Source organism: Podarcis muralis, chromosome 11, assembly GCF_964188315.1.
Source record: "Podarcis muralis chromosome 11, rPodMur119.hap1.1, whole genome shotgun sequence".
In the NCBI taxonomy this organism is placed as follows: domain Eukaryota; kingdom Metazoa; phylum Chordata; class Lepidosauria; order Squamata; family Lacertidae; genus Podarcis; species Podarcis muralis.
The window spans coordinates 40,637,343-40,665,111 of record NC_135665.1 but is presented as its reverse complement, the minus strand read 5'-3'; the positions used below and the strand labels follow the sequence as shown (position 1 = coordinate 40,665,111).

Here is a 27,769-nt window from a genome sequence, read left to right as displayed (position 1 = left end):
GCGCGCGCGGTGGCCGCGTCGGGAACGAGACCTGGCCCGGCGGAAGTGAATGCGCAGCTCGGCTGGGCGGCGAGCGCGCGAAGCGGCGGCGGCTGGAGGCGCACGTGGGGGGAGCTGTGCGTGCGCCCCGGCAGGCGGCGAAGGGAGCTGGGAGCGGCCGGCGCGTGGGAGCCGAGAGGGGGGCGTCCTTGGCTGGGAGCGGGGCTGCTTTTCCTCGCCCGGCTTCCCTTCATGCTGTCCTTGGGCGTCGCCGCGGGCCGAAGCTTCTGCAGGTACCCCGTGCAAGAAAGACCTCGCCTCACCTGCAAAGGAGTAAGGCGGCAGCGGGAGGGTCTCGGGTGGGATCCGTTCGCCCCGCGTGGTATCTGAAGGACGCTGGTGGGAGGGGGTCTGGCTGTCTCTTTCCCCTCCTGGCCGCAATATCTTTTGTGTGGCACAAGTGCATTAAGCGGCCATGCCCTCCCTTCCGCGGTGGGAGTAGCCGTTTGGTAAAATCGCTCCTTTATAGGTTAACCTCCCTATCGCCTTCCCTTCAACTGTTTCCAGCGCCCGTTTCTTCCTTCAGATGCTCACTGCTAAGGAAGAAAGCCATACCTTATTCTTAAGGCTGTTTCAAATAGACGCAGAGGAGGGAATCGCCGCAGTTTAGGAGTTGTCATCCCTGAAAAAGAAGATCCCACCCCACCCCACTTCAGCCCTCTTGACCATATTGGCCACCCTCTCCTCCCTTTAGGTGCCACAATTTTAGCAAGCCTCCGGCACTCAGAATGTGACGGAAACTATCGAACATGCAAAAAGAAAAAAAAGGGGGGCACACTATGGGAATCTCTTTATTGTGACATGAGCCTTTGCAGGCAGGAACCTGCATTCATGTGGGATGCATGCAAGGAACATCTTATGTATATTGAGTCCACATGTCATGATTTCAGTACCATTAGATTTCTAGATTAATCTTTAATGGACCAATTGGGTGTATGCTTTCACTGGATTGCAGTTTGAGAAGTAGGATTAAAGAGCACCCAAATGTGCCTGCCTTGACTGCATGAGATCCCTTACTTAATAATACAATACAGTTTCTGACACACATTAATCTAGAACAGTGACAAAAAGGGCTCAGTTCAGTAATCATTTAGCAAAAGCATTAAGTTGCTCGTGAATTTTGGAGTTAATTTATTGAAATGTGCTTAGCTGCATTTGTAACAGACATGCTTGTATATTTAATATATGATTGAGAAACCTGTAAAGCTATTGTTCTTGTCTTTATGAGCTAGAATGATTATAACAGTCTGCCTATATATAATATGCTATGGTCCTATACATATTTTACAGTGATGAAGATACAGGCTAAAAAATAATAATTTCTAAGACACTATCTGTGTTACTAATGAGGGTGGTTGCAGGTTTTAGATGCCGTTTGAATAAGCATGACTCTGTGACATATTCTGAAATCATTGCTTTATTCCAGCAGCCATTCCTTTGCCAATTTAGTCTTGCCTAAATCCATTAGTGGACCTGAATTTACACAGTTCTGCTTAGGATCTGGCAGTAAATCAGTGCATGTTAAATATCTGATACATGAAAGACAGATGAGTGAATCTTACAGGAGAACTTAGATATGTACAGAGTGTCTTGAGTTTGACGTAAGTAAAGTTTCATCTCTGCACGAGGCATAAATAATGCAATGCTGCTTGTTGTCCCGAAGCCGTTCTTCATATTTTCAGCAGTGCTTCTGTCACCAGTCCCTATGAAGTTACTTTCTAGTACTAGAGATGAGAGTAAATGGCCTTTATCATTGGTTGAATGTTTGTGGGATAATGCTTGGTTAGACGTCTTAAGGTCAGGGAGTGAGGGTAGCAAATGAGAGCAACAGAACCGTTCTCATTTTCCTTTATATGTGCATGTACTAGTTGCAGTGGTTAATTGCATGGCCAAGGAACGCCACATCTGCAGAAAAAGTTTTTCAAGCTCTTAATATGGAGATACTCTGTGAGCACCCTCCAAAAATAGCTGTCTGTTCTTCCTGCTCTTTAATTGAAAGCCACAGAGTGTGATCTGATCCCTAAGCTGCGCCCAGTCCTAAATTCCCCTTGAACGCCCAACACAACATCAGTACAGTGAATTTATGCCAGGTGATCTAACTCTAGATCTTCTTTGGTTTCTTATGGGATGCAGTGATGGGGAACACTGCACTTGCTACTCAGCTAACCCTTGGGCATATTTCAGAAGTACACGGACCATGCAAGATTGACAGTCCCATGATTCTGTGAACCTGTCAGAATTCATCCCGCTAGTGCGGTTATTCAATAAAAGCTGTCTGCATTAGATGTGTGTGTGTGTTCTCCAGATGTTAGCGCTCCTTCCTGCCATTGTTACTCAGCTTGGATGTCTTAATGGTTAGGGCCCTATAATGAAAGAAGGCAGTGGTGTTTGTCACCCTACCAGGGCTTTGGACCTGCAACTTGTCTATGGCTCTGCCAATGGATAACAGCTCAATGTTCTCCTGTAACAGCCCCTTCAGCAGTTACTTCCGGTGGGGCTTGATAATAAGGTATGGTGGGGGAATGGACTAATAAACTGATGCTCAGTACGGGTGAGACAGAGGTGCTGTGGTTGGGTAGCTTATCGGCACAGAGAGTTCATGTTGTAATCAATACAGTCACCTTTTGCCTGAAGGAACAGGCTCACCATTTCAACGTTCTCATTGATGCATATTTGTCACTGAGGGCATAGGTTGCTTCTGTGGCATGAAGTGCCTGTTAGCAGCTTATATTGGTGTGCTAGATAAAGTCTGGACACAGAGAGAGTCTAACCATAACGTTCCGTGCTCTGCTACCCTCCAGGTTAGACTGTAATGTGCTCCATTTGAAAAATGGCAGCTGGTTCAGAATGCAGCGCCTAGAATACTAAGTGGGACTGGTTGCCATGATCACATCACATTGGTGCTATTGTAGTGGTAAAGCTGGTTTTGACCCTTAAATCCCTATACAGCCTAGGACTAGCCTATCTCCTCATGTGCCTACCCAAACGGTAACATCTTCAGGACCAGGGGGAAGAAAGGCCTTCTCAGTAATGGCATCCAGTTATGGAATGCTGTCCCCAGAGAGATCTGCCTGGCAGCTGTTTTGTTGTCCTGTCAGTGCCAAGCAAATACCTCCTTGTTTTCCCAGGTCTTTAGAGTTAATTTTATCGCTGCCGATTGTATTTATATGGTGATTCCTGCCTTTTAGTCTTAACATTTTCTGATTATTACCTGTGCCTCCCCCCTTCTTCTTTCTTGTTCTTTTTGCATTTTCCTTTTATGCAAATCACACCAGCAATGCCTGTTGAAGGACAGTATATAATTTTTAAATACTTTTTAAATACTTAAAACAGGCAGAGTTGCCATTTTGTCTCTAGCAAAAGGGTTGTTTGCAGTGTTCATTGCAGGCACATGATTCCATCCCTTGTCTAAAGAGAGCCCTGGAGTTTGTGGCTGCAGGGGTCAGTTGCTGCCCTTCTAACCATTGGGCCATGAAGCCTATCGCGCAGTAGATTCTCTGTACTGGTGGATTGCGTCTTGGTGGGGGCATAGACTGGATTCTGTGATAAGCTTACGGCACACCTGCTTTCATCCACTGTTGACTGGTTCCTTCCCTCCACAGGGTACTGCAGTAATGGTGGCGTTAGCAGGGATGCAGTGGAGTGGCTGCTGGCATTGTTTCATTCTTCTTCCTTTATGCCGTATTGTTTTGCTTTCTGCTCTGCCGCTGGGAATACATAGGATCACAATTACATGATGCTCCCACCGGATTGCCCTCCCATCTTTTTGCAAGGTGCCAAATTCATTTTCACTTCTCCTGTTTATCAGGGGACTGCTTTGTTGGAGAGATAAGTAATTTGTACGTTTTGACATTTTAATCCATCGTTTGTATTTCCTGGTGTTGCTGTGGTTCAATTCCCAGGGTCTGGAGGTCTGTTGCTGAGATTAAATTTCAGCTTCACTTTACATTGTCAGGTTTCTCATGGTTACCTAAATCCTGATAACAGTTGCCATAAAAAGGTCTAATTGAAATCTGTGGTTGGAACTTCACCCCGCCCCTCAATAGCAAGCTTGAATGTGTTTTGGAGCATGAATTGTGGGATTGTGAGAACTCCTTTGTTTATTTATCCCTTGTACTTTTAGAGAAAATTGGAATAATGAGGGGGCAGTGGCCTGCTGGAAGCTTAGAAAGCAAATTTAGCCTTGGGAACAGAACTATTATGGGTAAGAGAGAAAACAGAAAAAATTACTTTCTCCACACTCAAGTCACTGCCAAGCTATTACCTAAACCTTGTATGGCAGACAGTTTCCCTCCTGAAAGGCTGTTCTCCACACGCTGCCTCCCCCACACTTGGTTTTCCTAAAGTTATTTTATTCTGATACTACTATTGTTCCTTTTGTGTTACTATTGTGACAGACTGTGGAGGGGGATGCCTTACTGACCAGTCCCCATTTTTTAACTTATAGGCTGCTACCAGGCAGAATGGGTCTCTTTTCTTTCTGTGCGAGAGAATATATGAACCCCAGGGTGATATGAAACAAAGTTTTACTCAAAATAGACCCACTGAAATGAATGGGCCTAACCTAAGCTTGGCTCTTTCCTAAAATGGATTGTTTGGCAATATCTTGTTGTTGTTGTTGTTGTTGTTGTTGTTGTTGTTGTTGTTGTTGTTGTTGTTGTGTTGTTTAGTCGTGTCCGACTCTTCATGACCCTATGGACCAGAACACGCCAGGCATTCCTGTCTTCCACTGCCTCCCGCAGTTTGGTCAAACTCATGCTGGTAGCTTCAAGAACACTATCCAACCATCTCGTCCTCTGTCGTCCCCTTCTCCTTGCGCCCTCAATCTTTCCTAACATCAGGTTCTTTTCCATGGAGTCTTCTCTTCTCATGAGGTGGCCAAAGTATTGGAGCCTCAGCTTCAGGATCTGTCCTTCCAGTGAGCACTCGGGGCTGATTTCCTTAAGAATGGATAGGTTTGATCTTCTTGCAGTCCATGGGACTCTCAAGAGTCTCCTCCAGCACCATAATTCAAAAGCAGCATCTCTGATTCCAGTGTCTCTGTGGCCAGCCAGAAAATTCTTAAGAGGGTAGTGCCACCTTTTTAACTCTACACCTACATGTCAAAAGGATGAGCCAATTTCATCCAGCTATCTCTAATGAAAAAAAGGAGTACTGTAATTTCAAAAATGTTTATTCGGAGACAAAGCCTTTAAATATATGTTTATTCATCTTCATCGTAGGAGTCTGAACTCCCCAGACACTGGTTGGCATTGTTGACCTACATCTGAATATATGGTTTTGCCACACTATATATGGATTTACCTCAAATTTTCTATCCCCTTCCCCAGTTTTCTTCTGGGCCTTCATGTCTCTAATCCTAGTCCTTATCAAAACATTTCAGATGTATAAAAAACTTCAGAATCTTTCATCTCACCTCACCTTATATTTCTTAATAGTTAATCTCCACAAGTGCACCTGTAATTTCCAGTTAACCCATTGACTTGTTGCTATATTGCTTCTTTTGATATTTAGCTTCTCCCCTCCTTCTATTTACAGGGCAGGTGGTCCAAGGGTTTTACTCAGAATGACATTAGGAACAGAAATTACTTCAGCTTTCAAGGCCTCATCCTGTAGTGCATCAGACCGAAACTTCTTGAAATGGGATTTGCCGCCAGAGCAAATTAGAACAAGGACTGAAGAACTTATCAAGAAAACAAAGCAAATCTACGACAGCATTGGAATGCTTGATATGGAAGAGGTTACTTATGAGAACACTGTACAGGCTTTAGCAGATATAGAAGTGGAGTATTCAGGTAATTGTGACATGGCTAAGTATCAATTTCAATTTGCACCAGAAGGGGAGAGACTAAACTTGTGAAATCAGATTTCTAAGTACAGGTGCATATAGCTAAATATAACAGCAGGCGCATGATATAGTATGAAATTAGATTTTCAGCAATGTGATTTTATAACAACTTTGAATTGTGCAGGCTAGGTAGGAAGTTGACCATTTAGGGCTTTGCATGCATATGGAATTAGCTAAGAAAACACTTTTTCTGCTTGACATTCTACGAAAAGCTCAAACAAATCTTGAAATAGTAACAGGTTTTTTGTTTATTTTGTCTATTTTGGAATTAGCTAAGAAAACACTTTTTCTGCTTGACATTCTACGAAAAGCTCAAACAAATTTTGAAATAGTAACAGGTTTTTTGTTTATTTTGGGGTTGTTTATTTTTGGTTTTCTTTCAGTGGAAAGAAGCATGCTGGATTTTCCACAACATGTCTCACCTGATAAAGATGTCCGTGCAGCAAGCACAGAAGCTGATAAGAGGCTTTCTCACTTTGATGTTGAGATGAGCATGAGAGAAGATGTATTCCAAAGGGTTGTCCATTTACAGGTAAAACAGTAGGGAAAATTACTTGTCAGCCATTTGCCTAGGTGCCTTATAATGCCAAGTCTTGCAAGAAGTTCTGCCTATGTGTTCAGTGCTTTTCAGCATCTCTGTTAATTTTTTTTTTACTTAAGAAATGGAGAGATAGCTGTGTCTGCTCTGTTTCAATAGAAAGCTGGGAGAAATGGTTAACACTTCTCAAGGAGAATTCGGTAAGAAGAAATGACCTGTGGTTTACACAGCTGCTCCAGGCAGTGGGGAAAAAAGGGATTGCAACGTAATCAATTAAATATGTTTTCATTTCAATGGTTGGATATTTCTGATCGTTTAATATTTCCTTAAAATAAAACACCCGTTGGCTTGCATCCAAACATCACACAAGAAAATCACAAATCAAAATAAATCAGGAAGGGGGAAAATAGCAATAAAGGCAAATCTAATGAAAACAATTTCAGCATTAACTCGTCAGATTAAGATCAGTGCAAAAAAAGAAAAAAGCAGACCAAGTAGGACAGCCCCCCCCTGGCTGTCATGGCAGATTTAGCTGAGATTCCTGCAAAACAGGGGTTTGGACTAGATCACCCACAGGGACCCTTCTAACTTTACAGTTATGTGGTTCATTGTATGTCTCCCCCTGTATGCACACACATCAGGGCTTAGTTCCAGAGTTTATGGAGTTGAAGTTTTACAACAAAGTTCATTTTCATCCAACATATCTTGCAAAAAAGAATTAGGCCCCATCAGCTGCTAGAACTTTTCTATAGGAATATACTAGAATGTTGAACAGAATATCCCACTCTTTGCTCAGGCCATTTTAACAGCACTTATTGAAATACTTTACTGTACAACTTGTATACAGTGAGATTACACTTAGCCCTGTAAGGCCATGGAATATTTCTCCACCATTGTTTCATAACTGGAACTCATTTTCTCTGCAGCTAAATAAATCTTTTGTAGCTGCAATCTAGGTCAATTAAGAAAAGCTTTGCTATAGTTAGCAATGGGTTTTAGCAATGCTACTGCTTGTTAGAAAACATTGGTCGTGCGCAGGAGCAATGCACTTCTTTGGTGATGTTAACTTATTGCACAACATTCAGGTTAGACCATACTTTATATACACTTTCATCTCAAAGTAGTCACTTATGTAAGTGGCACATGTAGACAGAACACGAGGCTGATATGAAGATAGGTTGATACAATTCCACTGCTGAGCATTTGCATAGGCCTTAATATAATATCTGTTGTTTGCTAGTTACAGTTAAGTGTCTATTGTTAGCAGTGTATTTACATAAAAGTAAATACTAACCCTGTTTTTAGCCTTATCGTCTACAAAAGCTGCTTGTGAATGGTGTTGCAAATGCTTTATTTATTGGAGAAGCAGCTTTTACTATACGGTGAAATGTGATCACTGGTGTGGGTCACAATTTGGTTATCTTCATTGTCATATATTTTAATCCTACTGTAGCATTTTTACTTTTTTGTTTCAAATCAAAATAAAGCAGGATTTTTTTCATTATTTATGATCATGTTTGAGTTAATGCTGTACTTGAAGAGCCCATGTCTTACTCAAATTCCCACCACTTTTGGTTATTTCCTTGAATGGCTTTTTAAAAATGTTTTGCTGTCAACAGTTTTATTTTGTTGTTTGAACAGGAGGGATAACCCATCATAAACTGCTTCTTCTTGTTCCTGGTGACAGCTGAATTACATTTGTGACAGATTTCTACACTATTCATTGGAGGGTTTTCATTATAAAAAGAAGCAATGCTCAGCCAGGATGCCTCTGTCTAAAAATGATGATTCTCAGTAGGAGATTCCGTTGCCTAGAGGGGTTTTCCTGTAATTTAATTCCTGTTTTGCTGATGAGCAGAAGGAAGCCTCTAGTGTGATCTCTTTGGCTAAACGCTTCATCTTCTATTTGTTGAATTAACATTAACGTTTTATTAAATTTCTTTTTCATTATGTTGGTATAAACATATATGAAAAGAGGACAAGATAAACATGGGTAGAAAAATAAAAGCTAAGGGATGGACCTTTGCCAGCATTGGCTGTCCTCCACAGTGTAGATCTTGTGATCTAATGTATAGGACTGGGAGAAAATGGCCTTCTGAAGTTCTCCTGTTTATTTGCAAGTGGCATGATCGGGGGCGGGGGCAAAATTCTCCAACATTTTCAGAGTTAGAAAAACAATTCTCAGAATAAAATTATTTTATGGGAAATTTTGGTTCGGAAATTTTGAACTCAGTTACATTGCTAGGTCAGTTACAGTGCTAGGACCACATCACTTCTGCCAACAATATTAAAATGCCATGGGCTGCCACCCCTGCTTGCATTACTCGCCAACCCCACATACCTGCCACCCTCTGCCCAATCACTCACCCCCTTGCCAGTCCTGCTTTGCAGCTTGCCCCAAGCCCCTTTTTCCAGTTCGAAAGCACACCAGTGCAAGTAGATAAATAGGTAACACTGCGGCGGGAAGGTAAACGGCGTTTCCATGCACTCTGGCACTCATCACGGTGTTCTGTTGTGCCAGAAGCCGTTTAGTCATACCGGAAAGCTATCTGTGGACAAATGCCGGCTCCCTCAGCCTGAAGCGAGATGAGCACTGCACTCTGTAGTCAAGTTTGACTGGACTTAACCATCCAGGGGTCCTTTACCTTTTTTTTTTTAACCTCACCCTACCCTATCTTCTTTTCTTCCCATGGTGGCAGCAGTAGAGACTTTGTTCCTCTCTGTTTTGGTCCCCCACCCACCCATGAGCAGATGTGGTGAGTGTCCTGACTCCCACTTTCAGACTTGGAACTCAAACTATTAGTTATTCAAAAAATCAGTATGGCATCCCAGCTTAGAGCAGTCTACAGGTTACATGGTTCTAAGGCAAAGCAGAGCTCTATGGCTGTGCATAAGCTAGAACAGCATTCCAGCAATTGACATGCCCTTTGGCCTTTCCTTTTGAAGAGTGGAGTGGGCACAGTCATTCACATGGCTGAACTTCTGAGCCTCAGGACTGGCCAAGCAAGCTCCTACTCCTTCAGGTTGGCTGATTTTGAAGGGTCTGTTAAGTGATGGTGCCGTTACCTCTACATCCTTGGAGACAGAGGTGGAGATGGCTGGGCTTGGCCCACAGTCAGATTGATCCTTAAGTACCTCCCCTGATTAGGATGGCTAATTATTGACAGCAGGTGGCACCCAGACGTGGGTCTCGTGCTATATCAGTCAGCTGTAAGGTAAAGTCAGGGTATCCAATGGTGCTGAGGAGGCGTCATTCCTCTGACAACATATTTGGCTCTTCCCCCAAGTCTGAGCCTCCCAACCACTGGGACCCTCTCCAAGGTCAGAGTCCTCCTGTAGATCCTGTGCATCATTTTATATAATGTTTTTCTGTATTGTTCATGGTACAGAAGATACATTTTGAGAAAAGGATCCTTTGCATCTTGACCACTGTCTCCCAGCCCTGTGGGCCCCTCCTCTGGATCAGAGTCTTCCAGCTCCCTGAACTCCTCTGAGCAACGAAGAGCGCTGATTTGCAGAGGACCCTGGGGAGAGCTGCAGGGTGGGCTTGAGAGGTTGCTTTCTGATTCACGGGAGTCTGATGCTGAGGATCCTGGGGAGGAGCCAAGTTTGTGGGGAGGGGGATTTCCCTCAACCTACTCTCACACCCTGCCTTCCTCTCCATTGCTGTTGGAGTTCGCCTCTGACACTTCCACTCTGCCTACCTGCCACTCCCTTTACCTCTGGAGTTGTCAGATGCTGGGTCTAGCCTCATCTCTCCTAAGGGGTCTGCTCCACCTGTCCCGTCCACCCCTCGGGAAGCAGGGACACCTCCCCCATCACTCAGGTCCTAGAGACACCAACAGAGGCATGAACAGATGGTGGTGCTAGATGGCTTGCTAACAAACGGAATTGCTTGCTATGCTAAATTGTGCCCACCTTGGTTCCTTATCATAGGATTGAAGGGGGTGTTGGATCAGCTTCTTCAACTGAGTAGCCATGTCACCTGCTGTGCCTTTATCTGTACCACTGTATGCTTATTGCCTATGGTGCCTTTGAATAGCACGCTTGCATCTGTATCACAATAATCTGAGCATTAAAGCTTTTGGAAAAACAGGTCACCCAAGTCCACATTTGCCAGCAAGTGGGAGCCAAGACATCTTCCTGCTCATCTGACTATTCCCGTCAAGATATCTCCATGGTTTTCAGATCATCACCACCAGCAGCATTTCCTAAAAACTAGATTAAAATGGAAGAATATGTAACAAATAAAACGGGGCAGTATACAAAACAATTAAAAATGTAGGAGTCCCACAAAGCTTGGATAAACATATATGTTCTTAAGAGGCATTTCAAGGTCATTAAAATATAATACCCAATCATCCAAATCATCAATCCATGAGGTTAAAAGTACTTGATGCTGGGACGGGACCACAAGTCGAGCCTGAATGTAAATTGGGGGTGGGGCTCCTGGGAAACCAGGATGAGCTTTGGATGTCGGAAATCCACTGATGCGGGGAATAAAGAGCTACTCAGGTAGGGAGAGGCAGCACCAGCGGCAAGGAGGCTTGTCAGTCTCCATCTATAAAAAGATAGATGCCTAGAGAGGAGGGTTAAATACATATTTAGAAGGGCTAAACACATATATATTCACAAAAGCAAGAGGGGGGATGACTTGTGGTTTCTTCAAGTGTTGTAGGACTCCAGTTCTCATCAGCCCCAGATAGCATGGCCAGTATCATCTGTGATGAGAGTTGTAGAGCAAAACCACATAGAGGACCACCTTACCCTAAATGGAATACAGATTGAGAGGCTGAGTGAAACCTGCCTTTTGAGACCTGCCTGAGGCAAAGTTTTTGAGCAGTGATAACCTTTTCTAGGAAACAACTTTGTGTTGCTCTGTTCGGCAGCTGAAGAACAGGGATTGAAGGAATGTACCCTTGCCTGAAGTATGTGTAGTTATCTCCTTCCACCTTTGCCTTGTGACTGGATTTGCCCACAATCCCATCTGAATTAAGTGCCCTGTGTTAAGAGGACAGAGGTTAGTTGAATGCCCAACACACCAAAGAAATCTGGACAATGTAAGGAATACTGCATGGATTAGCTCCAAAATGTACTAAAAGCAGTATCCAGTGCTAGGTCCAACTCAAGAGTAAAACCATTGAAATTAATGAACATTACTAATTTAGGTTCATTGATTCAGTGGGGATACTCTTGAGTAGAACCTAATTGGATACAGCTCTGATGTAGAAAAGGGTACTGACATAAAACAGAAGAAAAGTGTTCTCTTTTCCAAATGTTGAAAAATGTCTTTTGGGTTTTACACAAAGCTCTTTTTGTGCATTCTACCTACATACAAATCGTGCACATAAGCAGGGAGAGCAGACGAGTTTGCTAAACTCTGCCCTCTCCCCCCACCCCACCCCCTGCCACCATCTAACTCATGAATGGTGGAAGACGGAAGCAGTGAGCCTCCCCTATGCATAGAGGCTCCCTGCATGATTCAGAACCCTCCATAGCGACTGGAATTGGGCACTGACTACTTGCTGCGGCCAGCGGATTTAATTAACTCAAAACGAAGTACAGTGGTACCTCGGGTTACAGACACTTCAGGGTACAGACGCTTCAGATTACAGACTCTAACCCAGAAATAGTACCTCAGGTTAAAAACTTTGCTTCAGGATGAGAACAGAAATCGCCCAGCAGCGACAGGAGGCCCCATTAGCTAAAGTGGTACCTCAGGTTAAGAACAGTTTCAGGTTAAGAACGGACCTCCAGAACGAATTAAGTTCTTAACCCGAGATACCACTGTACTTGAGATTTTGGGTTGGCATAGTGCATTTTCTCCAACGAGCAACATCTCTGCTCATTGTGGCTTATCCATTACCTTGGATATCCTCCAACCCTTCTATTAAGTTGTTTATTCATACTCTCCTCTCTTCCTGTTCTGAAATGTGCCCTGTTCAACAAAGTGCTGATTACTTAAGTGTGTTGTTGCAAGCTCTCTGTATTAGGAGATGTAGAAAAGGATAAGCTAATGGTTTGTTTGCAAATATTTGAATGTAGCTGGAGACAGGAAGATACCTGATAGATGTTTCAGGCACAGTGTGTGTGAAAACTTAAACCATTTCTCTACTTGGTTGGCCCTAAACACCCTGATTGTTAATTTAAATACTTGGAAGTTGCTCCTTCCCACCTCTCCACTGCCACTTAGTTCCAAGTAAGAATGCATAGATGGCAGCCTAATTTGTCTGTACCTGCCTTCTTCAAAAACGCCTTCATCTCTGAGCAGTGTGTGATGACCCAGCTGTAACATGAAACGTCGTTGCTTGCCCTTAATGTTTGCTCCCTGTGGAAAAGCCCAGTGTGGCAGCTGGCATGCTTCGCTCTAGAATTCCTCAAACAAAATCAATATTTACCCAACAGTATTCTATTAGTTAACATTTTATTCTCACACACCATGTGCATGCTTGTGAAGCAGAGGGGCAGCAACTTTTGCTCACACCACTAGGCATGACTGAGTGAATTAAACAGGGTCCCGTTCTCCTCCCCCCCACTAAGTTGTGCCATAGTCCTCATTCATGTCTAACCTCTTGCTAGGTGGATTGCACAAGTTGCTGCCCATTTGTAGTATGCTGATAACACCTTTCAGAATTGTTGTGTGTGGAGGATTGCTGAATATGTTGGTCAAGATCGTTGAGCATTCTACAGGAGGGGTATCTAACCTGGTGCCCTCCAGGTGTTGTTGGGCTACATTTCCCATCATTCCCTGACCACTGGTCATGGTGATGGAAACTGTCGTCCAACATCATCTAGAGGGCTACAAGTTAGCCACCTCTGTTGTAAAGAATGACAAAAATGGTTTGTACATAGTGTTAACTTTTGGGAAAACATTCCTGGTGTGTTGTAGAATGCTGATAAATGCCCCACCAACAAATGCCCCACCAACAAATGCCCCACCAACTCCTACTGGGCATAGATAAACTCTTTCAATATTGGACAAAAGATTAATGTTTTCTTTAGTAAAATGCTTGATATAATACGTGTGTGTGTGTGTCCCCATCCATGATGCAGAAGAAGACAGCCACCGTTCTTGTTATTCCTGTGATGCTCACTGAGCTTTTAATATGCTACGAAATGGCTAAATATCATCATCTGCTTTCATTTCAGCAAACATGTGACATTGAGACTTTAAGGCCTGAAGCCAAAAGATACTTGAAGAAGTCAATAAAAATGGGGGAAAGGAATGGGCTCCATCTTCCTACAGAAGTACAAAATGTAAGCATGACATCCACAGATACTAAAAAGGGATAAAAGAAGAACATTCCAAACAGTATGTTTTTTGAGTGATTGGTGGTTTCCTTAGACAAGAAGTCCCAACTGCCTTATCGGGGTTCCTGACCGTATGGGGCATTCAGGCTGACACACTTCCGCACTACCTTCAGAGCTTCACAGTAAACAATGGAAGAAGCATGCCCAGTGACAATGGAGATGGCATGCTTTCCTCCATCCCTCTTCAATCCAAGCTGAATGCAGGAAAAAAGCTAGGATCACAGATACAGAAGTATGCACTTTAATTGACGGATTTAAACTATATATACATGACTTGAGTAACTCAGGCTGATATATTGAAAGTGTTCTTTGTCCTTGGCAAATAAATTAGCATGTTAAAACTGTTAATAAAGGCTATCCTTCTCCCATCTTTCTCTCCTATTAAGGAAATCAAGATGATAAAGCAGAAACTGAGCGAACTATGCATTGACTTCAGCAAAAACCTCAATGAAGATAATACATTCCTGATATTTTCTCAAGATGAACTTTGTGAGTGTGTGTGTGTTTTTACCAATTGCTGTTGAGAGGAGGTGTATGCATTTTTGTATTAAAGCTGTCAAATGATTAAGTTTTATGCTGCTAAGTCTTCCAGGTTTGTGTAAGCATTGTCTCGATCAGCCGTCCTCAATCAAGTACCCCACAGATGTTTTGGATGCCCATATTACTTGCAATGACCATTTCCCCACAGCTGTATATTGTTAGTTTCATGTTTTGTCTTCTTTGGATCATTTCATTGGATGGAAGAATGTTTTAACACTAATTGCTTTTAGATGATGTAACTGTTTTTAGAATGTTTTTGTTGCTCATAGTGAATTTGCATGTTTACTTCAGTTTATGCTGTTGACATATGTACGTACGTATGTATGTATGTATGAGAGAATGTATAGACCAGGAGTGTGGGACCTGTGCCCCTTCAGATGCAGCTAGACTAAAACTCCCATCATCACTGACAATTGGCCATGCTGATGGGAGCGGGAGTCCAAAATATTTAGAAGGCCAGAAGTTCGTTAGGCAGCTAATAATGGAAACCGTAGGGTGGTAATTTTAAAAATGCATGTTGACAGTATAAATCAGCCGGGTAATTAAACAGTTTTGACAGTTACTATGTCAAACATTTGTTGTATTGGTAAAGAAAATGTCTGAAAAGTATCCTTTTTCCTATATCCCGTGTTCCTCAGGTGCCCTTCCTGATGATTTCATCAGTAGTTTGGAGAAGACTGAAACAGACAGATATAAAGTTACCTTAAAATATCCACACTATTTTCCTGTTATGAAGAAGTGCAGTGTTCCAGACACCAGACGAAGAATGGAAGCTTCTTTTAACTCCAGGTGTAAAGAGGTATGAGAGATTTGTCCCACCCACACCAAAGTGAGATCAAATATAGGAACAATATGACTGATCCATGGCCCTTTATGTACCTGGCTTGGTGGACTCATTTTGATTGTTTTCTCATGGTAGTAGCCTATATTATCCACAGCTGGAGAGCGGAACTTGTGGCCTTACAGATGTTGTTGGATTCCAGCTCCCATCAGCCCCAGCCAGCAAGGCAGGGGAGATAGGAGATGGAGTCCAATGACATCCAGACTGCCACAGAGTCCCCATTTCTCTTCTGTAGTGCATTGGGAAATGAATGAGTACAGAAAATTCGCTTTTTTAAAAAAAGTGGCAATCTTCAAATTCTACATATTTACAAAAATTAAAAATAAATAAATCCTAACTTCCATTGCCTATATGGGTTACTCATTTAACAACTAGAGTTTTAGTACTGATGTATACCAAGAAGTACATAAAGGCAAGTTAAGCTTGTTAAATGCTTTGGAGACCTCGGTGATTAAAGATGCAACTGAACACAAATTCAGAAATGAGTTAGCAGGGGGGAAAAACATGTGGACTTACATGTTTTAAAGAAGGTGAATAATGGTCAAAAGAAATTAATAATGTCATCACGAGGCATTGGTTGTTGTGTCTTACATTTATAAATAATTCGTTGGCAAGTTTCAGAATTAAGATAACCATTCCAGGAACTGAGTAGTGTAAAATTAGCCTAATTCAAAGGACAGCATGTGAAGGTGCTAGATTTGTTTCACTTTTCTTTTGAACTTTTCTGAAAACTATTTAAAAATCCAATTATGTGATCAAATAAGCAGTGGATCGCTAAGAGCAAAGAGGAAGCTTATGTAAGTATCACAATAATACATATAAATCGATGGAGCTGCTTTACCTTAAGTGGTCCCATTACAGTCCTCTGTCTAGTTCAGTACTAGATCTCAGGCAGAGGTCTTTTCCAGCTCTCCTGGAAGTAGAGCCAGTGTGGTGTAGTGGTTAAGAGCGGTAGACTTGTAATCTGGGGAACCGGGTTCGCGTCTCTGCTCCTCCACATGCAGCTGCTGGGTGACCTTGGGCCAGTCACACTTCTTTGAAGTCTCTCAGCCCCACTCACCTCACAGAGTGTTTGTTGTGGGGGAGGAAGGGAAAGGAGAATGTTAGCCGCTTTGAGACTCCTTAAGGGGAGTGAAAGGCGGGATATCAAATCCAAACTCTTCTTCTTCTTCTCCTCCTCCATGAGATCCTTTTAAATGGAGATTCCAGGGACTGAATCTGGAAACTTTCCTGAATTAAAGCATATGTAAATTGTGGATACTTGGCTACAAAACATAAGGAAACTTTTTAAAAACAAACATATATATTTTTAGCATGTTGGCGTTCTCAAGAGTTTGACGCATATTTCGTTGAAAACGTATGCAATTGCTGTCAAAAGTACATTTTATTCTTTGCATTGTATGAAATAGCTTAAAGCCTTAATTTTTATTTCCCTAGGAAAATGTTAGCATTCTTCAACAGCTGCTTCCTTTAAGGGCAAAATTAGCAGGACTTATGGGATACAACACACATGCCAATTTTGTTCTTGAGCTGAACACTGCACAGATCACAGACAATGTTACAGCGTTCTTAGGTTTGTTTTTATTTATATATGCAAAAGTATCAAATATAGTACTTGAATCATGGGGTAAAATTTATTGTGAAAATTTACTGGGGGCAGGCAAAGAAAAGGATCTGATCAAGTATTTTTAGCATCTTTTTTCTACTCAAAACTCTATCTAACTTTCATTTTCTCTGTACATATATTTGGAGAGTATAAGAGAATGTGTGTGATTTATGAGATTTAAGAGGACTTCTATAACATTACCTAGCACTTGCTTAACCATTTATTAGTTATAAGTAGAAGTAAGCCAAGCAGTCAAGAGCACCTAGTTAACATCCCTAAATTTTATAAATCTGCCTAGTGCAAGAAAGAAAAAGTGGATTATCTAACCCACCCAGTTGCAAATAGGTAGGTGTTTTATTGGGTTGGAACAAGTCCATATCTGTCTGTCTCATTATCTACAGGCTATGGAAACACATATGCCCTAATGACACCAATCCAGGTGATTAGGATCTGTTAGGAACTAACTTGCAGGAAATACAGTTGTTGTAGTTTTTAATGGAGTTTCTCCTTCAGTAAATGCTATGCCAGCCTTTAATTAAGAAGAAATTACTTGGGTATTAAGCATTTAGTAGGAATTAACTAGACAGTGTTCTAAAACAGGGGCTTATTGATATATCACATCAGTATCAGTCACATATAGTTAACTGCATTTGATGTTTGTTCTTGGCCTTCTGTTTCTGTTCGACCAAATAGAGCTAAGAATGAAATGGTTATAAAAATGTAACTGCTGCAGTAATGTAAGAAAATAAGAGCCCTGCTAGATCCAATCAAAGGCTTATCTAGTCCAGAGGTCTGTAGACAACCAAATGCCACTGAGAGCCCTCGAGATGAAGACAAACAAGCTGGCAAAAGTAATTGTAATTGTTTCTCTTTTCAGATGACCTAAGCAATAAGCTGAAGCTTTTGGGTGAGGCTGAGAGAGCGTTTATTCTAAACCTTAAGAAAAAGGAGTGTGAAGAAGCAGGGTTTGAATACGATGGCAGGATTAATGCATGGGACCTGCATTATTACATGAATCAGACAGAGGAGCTCAAATACTCTGTGGATCAAGAAAAGCTGAAGGAGTATTTTCCCATTGAAGCCGTCACGGAAGGATTACTGAATATTTACCAGCAGCTGCTTGGACTTGTATTTGAACAAGTGGATGGTGCTCACGTTTGGCATGAGAGTGTCACACTTTACACCGTAAAGGACAGCTCAACAGGTGAAGTTTTAGGGCAGTTCTACTTGGACCTGTACCCAAGGTAACTTTATGATTTATAGCTAAGATTAGTGGCGGCGGCTTTTCTTAATGGCATATATACCTAGCTCTTCTTTCAAGGATCTCCGCATGGTGCATGTGGGGTATCACACCTCCCTATTTTTATCTTCCTCATGACACTGTGAGGTAGTTTAGGCTGAGAGAGCATCACTGGCCCAAGCTCGCTCAGTAAGCTCCTCTCTAACTGTGTCTTCCCCAACGCAGTGCCCTCCAGATGCTGTAGAACTACAACTCCCAGCATGGCTAACGGTCAGGGATGATGGGAGTTTGTCCAAAACACCTGAAAAGCACCAGGTTGGACAAGGCTGCTCTGATCACTATATTTCACTGGTTCTCTTAATGAAATTTTTATTTACCATAAAAAGTGTTCTCTAGTTAATCAGTCAGAATATGTTTACCCTTTAAAATTTAGTTTTAATGCAGGTAGTTAATAAAAAATAACAGATGGCAAGGACCATCTTATAACAGACATTTCCCTTAACTCTTACATTGGAAAGAAGCCTCTTCTAAAGGGACTCCTGTTGCAATGGATGTGTATATCAACTAACTACAAAGAAAAGTATGTTTATTTCTTTAGAGCAGTAGAGTTGGCTCCAAACTTAGTCATTCTTTAGAGTCGTGACCGACTCTGGGGTTGTGGGAGCTGGTGTACAACTTCTGGGTCATGTGGCCAGCATGACTAAGCTGCTTCTGGCGAACCAGAGCAGCGCACGGAAACGCCGTTTACCTTCCCGCCAGAGCGGTACCTATTTATCTACTTGCACTTTGACGTGCTTTCGAACTGCTAGGTTGGCAGGAGCAGGGACTGAGCAATGGGAGCTCACCCCGTCACGGGGATTCGAACCGCCGACCTTCTGATCGGCAAGCCCTAGGCTCCGTGGTTTAACCCACAGCGCCACCTGTGTCCCTATTCTTTAGAGTAGCTCTGCTGAAATCTGTGGAACTACTCGTAAGAATGTCTGAGCTCAGAGCCAACCCACTTCTCCGCTCACATGCAGATGCAATTAATTTATTAATACACTAGGATTTCTTGAATCAGTGACAGCCTTGGTAAAACTCATTATTTTTAAAGGATTATAGTGTGGCTGATCACAGCTGGTTATTTGTGGATGGAAAGCTGAGAGCCTGGCTAAGATTTGTGCCATTCCTTGTGGATGCTCACAGTTTCCCCCCAAAGGAATAACTCTGGGAACTGTTGTTGTATTTGGCGTTCATATATTTAGCAATGACCTCTTTTAACACAGCTTCCTGCTAAATGCTACTGGAATTCAAGGACACAGGGCAGATCCTAATGCAACTATGACTGCCAAGTGCTGCCAAAGTTAGTTTGTTTTGTATTTCTAATGTCCCTTTATGGCACGTGCCTCAAAGCTTAAGGTGTTTTGCATCCCTTACTCTATGAAACTGAACACTTGGACGGGATTAAACCTCCTCAGGCAGCTCTTATAGCTTGGCTGTAGAACAGAAAACCAGGTGCTGTTGGGTGATGAACCTGCCAAGCCAACATATCTAAATTGATATAGTGCCCAGTGGTTTCACTATGCTTTGAGGGATTGCTTGTTTTTATGCCCTGTCGTTCATTTCTAAGCATAGTTTCCTCAAAAAGGAGAAGGAATAATGTTTAGCAGGAAATCACTGCACTTAAGTTTTCTTCCTCATCAGGGCTGTGGCTTACTTTCACCACAATGTCAAATAATGGCTTGGTAATAGAGAACATCTCTGCGATGTCTGCTTCCGCTCTGTCACCTGGTTCACACACAATGCTAAGCCAAACCATGAACAAGCAAACATGCAGGTTCTCAATAAAGGATTGTGGCTGCTTTGCTCCTCCTCTGGTTCTGCTGCCATGGGCTAAGCACCCCATCTTTTAAGAAGATTTCCAAGAAAGAATAACTGCACCCCGAAGGTGTATTGAGAACCAAAAGTTTCTGACCAAGACACTCTTATATCCACTTCCCTTCTGTAATGGCGTACAAATGCTGTAACTCTTAGAAATGCCTGACACTCAAGTAAAAGGATAAAGGAGGGGGAATATGAGGGCAAAAGTCAAAAGGCAATAGGCTCCAGAAATTATAATGTGGTAAAACATAACTGATGGTCTGCAAAAGGTGTTGAGGGGAACCTTGTTGCAACTGTGATAGTCAGGAACATTATGGAGTTTAGTGCCATGCATTATTGTTTGCACTTTGCTTCACAGTTCCAAAGGACAACATAATTAGATTCCATTCCTGAAATCTTTTTAAACATTAAAAGGAAAGGCTAATGCTCCAGGGAGTAAGATCTGTCCTTTTACATGACTAAGGATAGCTTACAGTAAAACTGACACAAGGAAGCAGTCAAATTTCCCTCGTGGTATCATGTCAATTTCAGGAAAGAAAGAAAAAGCATTATTTTATGTGCTTATATTCATAGAGCTGATGCTGTTGTTGTTTGGATTCCAAGTATGGTGGCGCTATATATATATATGGAAACGTGAAATGCTTTCTTGTTAATAGCTATTCCAAGGAAAGGATGTTGTTCTCTAATATGGGTAAGCAATGCCAAATGATTCACTTTTTCATTGTGGTAGTTTGCTAAACATGCTTTTGGCCTATTTCTTACTCAGAGAAGGAAAGTATGGTCACGCGGCATGCTTTGGACTCCAGCCCGGCTGCCTCCTCTCTGATGGCAGCAGAATGATGTCAGTAGCAGCCTTGGTAACCAACTTCACAAAGCCAACACTTGATCGCCCATCACTGCTGCGACATGATGAGGTGAAAACCTACTTCCATGAGTTTGGACATGTAATGCACCAGATATGTGCACAGGTTAGTGGCTGCCTTGTTCCTCAGACAAAATAGCAAATCTTCTAGTCTGGTTCTGTGAACGTGAGCTTCCATTTTGAAAGAAGACAACAGATCAAAGAGCTGCATGTCAACTTCCCCCCAACTGAAGAAAGAAAACTTTGGTTTCAAATAATTCAGAATTAATGGTAAATTTGGATGGGCTCTCCATTTACTTAGAAATATTTCCCGTTTATAAAGTTTCTTTGTAATTTTCAGATTAAAAGCAATCCTTGGTAAATCCTGATCCCATGAATGTCAAGGGCAGGCTTGTTAATTGACTTTAGCAGAGGTGCCATCCCATCCCTGATGACTCCGGTCATTAGGAATAGAATCTGCTTGTACCTGTGGAACCAAATCTTCAGTTCTGGTTCTTTATTGCTCTAGAGTGCTACAGTGGGCCACTTCAGATAAAGAGACTGATTTGCCTCTGTGCATAGATCTGGCAAACGACCTCCAATTCCACTGGCCCCACACATCTCAGTTGCGGCCCATGTGCATAGGTCAAAATTGCTTAGTCATTCCCTATTTTCTGGGTGTTGACTGTGCGATGTTGGCCTGTGCGTGTAATATTTTATGCACATATAAGAACCAGTGTGGTATACTGCTTATTAGGACCTGGCAAAGCAAAGTTCAAATCATCACTCAGCCATGAAGCTCCCTGGGTGACTTTAGGCCAGTCTTCATCTCCTAGCTAAACCCACTGCACAGGGTCTAGGATAAAATGATAAAGGAAGATGGTAGACTATTAATAATAATTAGGCTGTAACTTGGACACGCTGTCCCCATGCATAAGGACTGGATTAGCCTTCTTGTGTGTTGTCTGAACCATTCCAGAATGTTGGAAGAATGGGGTACAGTGTTTGTATAAACCTATATGTGCATATATAAAAATCTTTTGCAAAATTGACTGTAATTTAATATGTATGTACACTCATTGGTTTATATTTGTTCTCCTCTTTCATAGACTGACTTTGCTCGGTTTAGTGGAACTAATGTGGAAACAGACTTTGTAGAGGTGCCTTCACAAATGTTTGAGAACTGGGTTTGGGAAAAAGAACCTCTACAAGAAATGTCCAGGCACTATAAAGATGGCAGCCACGTCCCGGATGATCTCGTTGAAAAACTGGTAGCTTCTAGGCTAGCCAACACAGGTATTCCCTTCTCTCTGTCTTTCCTCCCCACCCTCTCCCTCTCTTGCTGTAGTTTTACTTTCTGTGTGAGAAAAAGCATCCCTGACATATTCTGAGTGAAAGAATGTCATAAAATGACAGCTGAAAGGACAGGCCAGGAAGTGTGGAGGAGCTGCACTGCACTGAGCTCCTTCGGCCGTGTCCCTCCCCCTCTTAGTTTCTTTTTATGATATTCTTTCACTCAAGGATGCTCAGGCTTCGTCCAGCTCATAACACATGAATGCACCTTTGGTTAGTTGAACCTATCGAGTATCCCCCAAATTAACACCCCCCCCTTAATTGATACTCTTCACTTTGTAAATGTTTTTATGGACCCTGTTTAGTTATAGTTGGAAAGATGGGGGGGGGGGCAAGGGGAACTGCACAAGCCTCAAGCCTACTCTATCAATCTCCCCACCCCCGATATAATCTAGGAAAGGGGATATCAGATAAAGAGGACCCATGTCTTACAAGCAATTTGTCCTGTATTTAGTATGCATCCTATTAAAATGTAAATTTACCACATTTTATTTTTTGTTTGTTCAGTTCTTTCAATTTAAAGTGGATAATGACATTTCCTCTGTATAATTCTATTCAACTATAAGTACAGTGGTACCTCGGGTTACATACACTTCAGGTTACATACGCTTCAGGTTACAGACTCTGCTAACCCAGAAATAGTACCTCGGGTTAAGAATTTTGCTTCAGGATGAGAACAGAAATCGTGCTCTGGCAGCGCGGCAGCAGCAGGAGGCCCCATTAGCTAAAGTGGTGCTTCAGGTTAAGAACAGACCTCCGGAACGAATTAAGTACTTAACCTGAGGTACCACTGTACTTGGTAATCTGTTTCTTTCCTATGCTCCTTTCCTAGGCTGGAATTTACAGCATTTGCATCTTAACAAACCTCTCTTGCCCTTTTCTTGCCGATTAGTTGAAAATTGTGTTTTGATCCTCTTCTTTATCTAGGTCTTCTGACACTTCGTCAGATTGTGTTGAGCAAGGTTGATCAGTCTGTCCATACAATATCTTCTGCTGATCCTGCTAAGGAATATGCCAAGTACTGTGATGAAATTTTAGGAATACCTGCAACCCCAGGTATGAAAACCTGAAGCTTCTATTTTACTTTATAAACTCTTTGTTCACTCCGTTACTTTTTTTGAACACCAGCTTTAAAAACAACAAACTGTTACAACATTATTTTTTAGGAATGATGGATGTTTTGCTTGATTTTTTTATTTTGCCACCTTAGGCTTCTTTGGGAAGAAGATCAGGATAAACAAACCTAATAAATAATTTATTATTATTATTATTATTATTATTATTATTATTATTATTATTATTATTATTTCTTTCCCCTAACACAGAAAACCTGGATACATAGGGTTGAATCCAGGATTCTGTGAGCAGAGTTCTGCTTATTAAACAGGGTTTCTTTGGTGTTGGCTCCTCCTGCATCTCCTAAAATGTGCTCCAAAGGTTGGGGGGGGGGTGTTGCCTGGAACAGTGTGGGAGATGGCACAGGGAATTACAGTGGGAAGGAAGAAATTGACAAAAATATCCTCCCCTCTGTTGAATTCTCCTTCAGATCAAATGCCTTAGCATGAACAGGTCAGGCCAATGAACTCAAAGGACAGCAAAGTGTTCTCTCCACCATAGCCAGAATTCTGCCTCCCTTTGCTCTTGTCAGAGCCAAGCAAGAAGAGAGGGACTTAGGCAGTCTCCCGTCTGACTATGCACTGCACAGTACCCTGTTCACAGTGCTGAGAGTTGAGGATCACTACCAAAGCTTGGAGACAGCACCTTGTATCCTAGGGCAGTTTTGGGGGCTCCAGTAGGGCATGCTAGCATGGATACCAGCCCCAGGCTGTCCTCCAGCCAAGCACCTGGGTCCGAGAGCCGCCATTTTAATTTCTTTCAGTGCCCCAGATTGACACTACGTCAGGCATTCTAGAGCGGCTCTTGTGTGCCCTTGAAGCACACACTCACTTTTCTCGTCAGGTGTACTCTATCCACTCTACCTCACTCAGAAGAGGCTGGCTCCCCAGGGAAAGGTTCAGCATGGTCAAGAGTACTGTCTTTCATGTACATGATATTTGCTTGTTATATCTGTGGATCCTCTAAGATGTTCTCATGTATGTGGAGTTCTCCCATGATTTGGCTAGGCCAGATCTGCTTGACTTCGGAGATGTAACTATATCAGATGCTCTTCTCTGGAGCATTCTGTCTAAAGCCTGAATGTTTTATCAGTGTCTCCCATGTTTTCTTTTCTTACACTGCTTTTAAAGGTACAAATATGCCAGCTACCTTTGGACACCTGGCAGGTGGCTACGATGCCCAGTACTATGGCTACCTATGGAGTGAAGTTTTCTCAATGGATATTTTTTACAATTGCTTTAAGAAAGAAGGAATAATGAATCCAAAGGTATGGAAACTTCCTTTATGATGCCTGCTATAAAGTTCAATCAGTTCAAGGATTTTCTGTAGTCTCAAAAATATGGTTTACTAGAAAGGATATAAGGGACGCGGGTGGCGCTGTGGGTCAAACCACAAAGCCTTGGACTTGCCGATCAGAAGGTCGGCGGTTCGAATCCCTGCGACGGGGTGAGCTCCCGTTGCTCAGTCCCTGTTCCTGCCAACTTAGCAGTTTGAAAGCACATCAAAGTGCAAGTAGATAAATAGGTACCGCTCCGGTGGGAAGGTAAATGGCGTTTCCGTGCACTGCTCTGGTTCGCCAGAAGTGGTTTAGTCATGCTGGCCTCATGACCCGGAAGCTGTCTGCAAACAAACGCCGGCTCCCTCAGCCAATAAAGCGAGATGAGCGTCGCAACCCCAGAGTCGGCCACGACTGGACCTAATGGTCAGGGGTCCCTTTACCTAGAAAGGATATAACTGGGAAGTTTGAATTCACAGGCTTTTCTACTCCTCCATGAGAGGTCCAGAAGGTGGCAACACGAGAACAGGCCTTTTCTGCAGTGGCTCCCCTTTGTGGAATGCTCTCCCCAGGGAGGCTCACCTGGCGCCTTCATTATTCACCTTCAGGCACCAGGCGTAAACGTACCTCTTCTCCCAGGTCTTTGGCTAATTGACATCCGATGCCCTTTTCTTATCCAACATAATGGGAGTAAATGTTGTTTCTTCAGTTCCCTTTTAGAAAACCTGCTGTATATAATAAAGACATGGAATTAAAAAGAGTACTGGGGAAAACCAACGTAACATGTCCTGAAGGTTTTGCGTCTTAAATGAACAGACAAATGTGAAACAAAAAATGGCAAGCAAAAACAATGGAGAGCAGAGAACAAGTTAAAATACATTAGAATAGGCACGTGAAAATAGATAAGCCTTGAGGCAGCTCTGGGAGTGTAGGAGGAACTGGATCCTACTAATATCAGGGGGCAGTGAATTCCAAAGATAAGGCACCGCCAAAGAAAGCAGACAGCGGCATGAGCCATCAGATGCAGTTTTTGGTCTGCCTAGGAGGCGGGCACCAGAAGAGCTCAGAGGCATACAGAAAGACAGACAATAAGCAGTAGCAGCAAGCATTCAAAAATAAGATGCTGAAGTGAATTTAATGGAGGAATGCGAATGCGTAGGAAGGCAAAAAAGATATTTACAAAAGGAAGCAATGCCCAAAGAACTGCAAAGAATGGATACCAGTGGTTTTAGCAAAGGGAAAAAACAACAAAAAGGGCAATGTAATAATCTAGTCTGCTTCTGCATAGCTGCAGTCTAGCATTACAGTACTGTGGTCTGCTAGTTCATACACAGCTGTACTGTCTCATTCGCTGTGTGGGTCCTTCTAGTAACATGGAAGCTTATATATGTCATGAATGGATACCTCCAGGAATATTCAGCATTAGAAAGGGCCAATCTAAGTAGGCATTAGAAATCACAACATGGCAAGGGTCCTCACTTGTGGATGAGTTAACATGTAGACAAACCCTTATACTAGGATCAGTGGTAAGTGGAAGAACATTTTTAGACCTGTGTGCAGTGACAGTCACAGGTGGTAGTTCTGCTGCGCTCAATGTATTTGGAGGGGGGGCAGCCTGGTAGAGGGAATTCTTTGTGGCAACTCCTACATTCTGGAATTCCCTCCCCACGGAGGTGTGTCTAGAACCTTAATTGTATAGTTCCTGCTATATGCTAAATATGCACCTCTTTAGCATTCACCTGAGATGTATATTGTCAAGACCCACCCTATTCCTGTGTTTGCGATTTATTTTAAACTGGTTTTAAATATTGTTCCCTATTGGGGATGGGGCACACTGCCATTGCAGTTTCAGCCCTGTCCTCTGACCAGTGATGTCAGCTGATGGCCCAGTGGGCGTGGCTTGAGAGAAAAGAGCCAGATATACTTCTTTGCTCACTTCAGGTTCTGTAAACTTTTAAAAAACTGGTTTTCTGGTTGTATGATAACTAATGACTTTTGGAATCCCCAGGAGGTCCATGTCAATCACATTGAGGAGTGACATTGGAGAGGCAGGGAGCAGGTCAGCTTGTGATAAAACCAAAATAAGTCATATCAGCTGCATGCCAAGACCACATGCTGCTTCCATTCTGCACAGGCTTCCTTTGCCTCTATTTATTGTAGAATTAGAAAGTTCACATAAACATGAAATGTCAACCTACCAATTTTATTTTATTTTAGGCTGGAATGAAATACCGAAACCTGATCCTGAAGCCTGGAGGCTCATTAGATGGAATGGACATGCTCCAAAACTTTTTAGGTCGCAAGCCAAACCAAAAAGCCTTTTTATTGAGTAAAGGATTATATACTTAATAAAACTATGGTCTCCTAGTAATCAGATGTCACCTGGGGGAATTAGTCTTGAAATGCCTGTTGGTTTCATGTCCTGAAAGGTGAAAGCACAAGAGTTTCTCATCAGCAAATATCTAATTGTTTTTTCTAATGTTTTTATTACTGCTTTTCAAAGTTCATAATTCTCACTGTCGCCTCAAAATCCACACTAATTTTTGTAATGTACTTTACTGAAACTCTTGCTTTTTTAATTAGTAAATTATATGTGGAATGTGATGAAGTCATAAAATGAAAACAACATTGTTGTATTTTTTTTAATCAGGTACAGGTGTCGAATAAATACAACATAAATATTTTTGTGTGGCTTTTTCATATTGAACAACAATGAAGTGAAAGTCGTAAACGTTTCTTCTATTCATCCCTTCCCTACCCCATACATACCCCCTTCCTCTATGTTAAAAGAATAGGAGTATCCATATATTTTACCAGCAAAGCTGCTAGAAATTAGGGAAAAGTGAGAGTAGGTAGTTCAGGAAACAGAGTAAAAGGCTTAGCTCTCCTCCCTATTGCCACTTTTCTGATCTTCCAAGTACCTGTGTGGGGCTATTATTTGGTGGAGAGGGAAGCAACAGGAATACTGATTATGGATCTCCTATATCATGCAGGGGAGTTAATGTGGGACCCGAGAGCTAAAAAAATAACATCCACAGCTCAGCCAAGACTTCTCCCTGTTTCTGTGAAAAGATGGATGTCTGGTAATAAGAACTGAGCTGTGGTCCATTTCTCAACATTAAACCTCTGTGGAATGCAGAAGTTTCTGAATAAGTAACATATGGAGCATCATGAGTGAATTTTCCTCCTTTAAATCTGCTGGCAAGAAACTTCCACAGGAGGGAGACCTTTCTCTGAACAGAGAGGTTGTAGCAGAGGCGGCCACTTAAATATTCAAGATGTGGGGCAGCAGGGAACACATATTATATAAAATTTGGGAGGCTAATATTTGTAGCTTTGTTTTTCATTTTTGTTTTTTAA

General features: G+C 42.3%; 1 protein-coding gene and 1 long non-coding RNA gene across 3 annotated transcripts in view; one reads left to right on the top strand and one right to left on the bottom strand.

Annotated features, from left to right (window-relative positions):
* The first annotated feature begins 31 nt into the window (after window positions 1–31).
* NLN (neurolysin) lies at window positions 32–27,092 on the top strand. 2 transcript variants are annotated; one of them, XM_028748836.2, is made up of 13 exons: window positions 32–312; window positions 5,578–5,834; window positions 6,271–6,419; window positions 13,575–13,682; window positions 14,123–14,225; window positions 14,915–15,075; window positions 16,555–16,690; window positions 17,601–17,967; window positions 20,590–20,791; window positions 21,774–21,960; window positions 22,945–23,073; window positions 24,264–24,400; window positions 26,627–27,092. In XM_028748836.2, exons 1-13 carry the CDS (start codon window positions 50–52, stop codon window positions 26,756–26,758), a joined length of 2,331 nt encoding a protein of 776 aa, XP_028604669.2. In that variant the 5' UTR covers window positions 32–49; the 3' UTR covers window positions 26,759–27,092. The 2 variants fall into 2 exon arrangements, with proteins under 2 accessions (XP_028604669.2, XP_028604671.2); XM_028748838.2 differs by having other exon boundaries at window positions 89–272.
* The window catches only part of LOC114606503 (uncharacterized), a 39,393-nt gene continuing 36,018 nt past the window's right edge, over window positions 24,395–27,769 (bottom strand). The window contains exon 3 of the long non-coding RNA XR_003708890.2: window positions 24,395–25,137. This is a non-coding gene — a long non-coding RNA (uncharacterized LOC114606503). The remainder of the gene's footprint in view (window positions 25,138–27,769) is intronic.